Source organism: Polistes canadensis, unplaced genomic scaffold (genome assembly GCF_001313835.1).
Source record: "Polistes canadensis isolate GaletaPanama2010 unplaced genomic scaffold, ASM131383v1 scaffold_835, whole genome shotgun sequence".
NCBI classification, from domain to species: Eukaryota; Metazoa; Arthropoda; class Insecta; order Hymenoptera; family Vespidae; genus Polistes; species Polistes canadensis.
Window position 1 is genome coordinate 1 of NW_014570382.1, and position 1406 is coordinate 1406.

A 1406-nucleotide genomic window follows, 5' to 3' on the forward strand; every position below is an offset into this window, starting at 1 on the left:
TAAAGTCTATTGATTTACATCCAACGAGCTAAAAACGATGATATTGATCAACTATATTTAAACTTAATACGAGTATGTATCAAAATTTATTTGTATAATTCTTATTTGTATATTACGATATTCATTGGACTAATCAAAATCTTTGAAGATCTATCCACGTATTCAAATTCAGATGGAGAACAAAGAAATCTAAATTATTAGTACTGTGTAACAGAAACCTGATTTTCATTTATTTATATTAATTATTGTAAGTATCCTTTCACAAGATATTAAAAAGCTCTAGTATATTGTAACGTCCTATTACGACATTCTATTCAAATTTCCTCGCAGTAGTACAACTAAGCTACGAGTAAACTTTAATCAGTGGTGTAAAACAAATCGAAACTATGTATAGTAATTCATATAAATGGTAGGATAGGCTTATTTTCAGTATTTGTGGAAAATATTCAGCAATGTAAAATGCAGTAGTTTAAGCAGAAGACAAAGTGACGGAAAGCAAAAGACAAGAAAACAAACTGTGAGTTGTATTACATATAATCTTATTCATAAAAATATCTGCAGTATGTATAGAATCAATAGCATGTTAAGGATGAAAATTTTTGTAAATACAAAATAAAAATTATATTTATTAAAATATTTATAAAATCATAAGTATTTTTCGATTTGCTTGAAAAATTACGAAAATAAAAAAAATTTAGAGAGTCATACTTCTCTCCAGTGGTAATAATATGTCGGTAAGTGTCGTATAAAATATAATTATTATAATTAATAAATTATTTTATGGAAAGTCTTAAAGTACTTTTGTGAGTGACTGTATTTATTTTGTTTTCTTCATCGTGATCGTTAGTAACTGATAGAACAAAAGTATCGACAGTTGAAAAAAAAGAATCATATTCTCCTGTTCAAATTACTCATTCCTTCCTTCATCAAGGAGACATACGGCATTTCGAACATCAACGATACCACGTAAGCACAGATGTAGCTTACCACTACGTATCCCACACCTGAAATTAACTGGAAAACAAAGCAAAAAAAACATAATGAAAACAAAAAGCAGTTAATTAAAATTCATATAAATCTTTCAATTTAAACAAACAAGAATAATAATACATACGTTAGTAAGAAAATCAAAATGAACGGAAGTTTCACCGTATAAGTTCACAGAAATTATTAGAATTGGATTTATTAAATAAGCTCCGAAAGTTAACCTACTTAATGGTATCCAAACCTTCCACGAAAGAATACGATTCACTATACCTAAAATATGAATTGATTTGATTTATGACGATAGGAATGTAWTAATGTCGAATTAAACAATCAAATCAGATATATATTTATACCTCCATTATTTGTACAACACGCTATTAATATCCATGCTATTCCAATTGCCCACACAGTTCTACCGA

General features: G+C 27.5%; 1 protein-coding gene across 1 annotated transcript in view; it reads right to left on the reverse strand.

Annotated features, from left to right (window-relative positions):
- Nucleotides 1–799: 799 nt before the first annotated feature.
- LOC106792841 (nose resistant to fluoxetine protein 6-like) overlaps nt 800–1406 on the reverse strand; it is a 12150-nt gene continuing 11543 nt past the window's right edge. Inside the window, exons 9-11 of the mRNA XM_014759372.1 lie at nt 1341–1405; nt 1115–1257; nt 800–1014 (exon numbers count right to left, since the gene is read on the reverse strand). Of these exons, the coding sequence (XP_014614858.1) occupies nt 889–1014; nt 1115–1257; nt 1341–1405 (334 nt within the window). The 3' untranslated portion in view covers nt 800–888. The remainder of the gene's footprint in view (nt 1015–1114; nt 1258–1340; nt 1406) is intronic.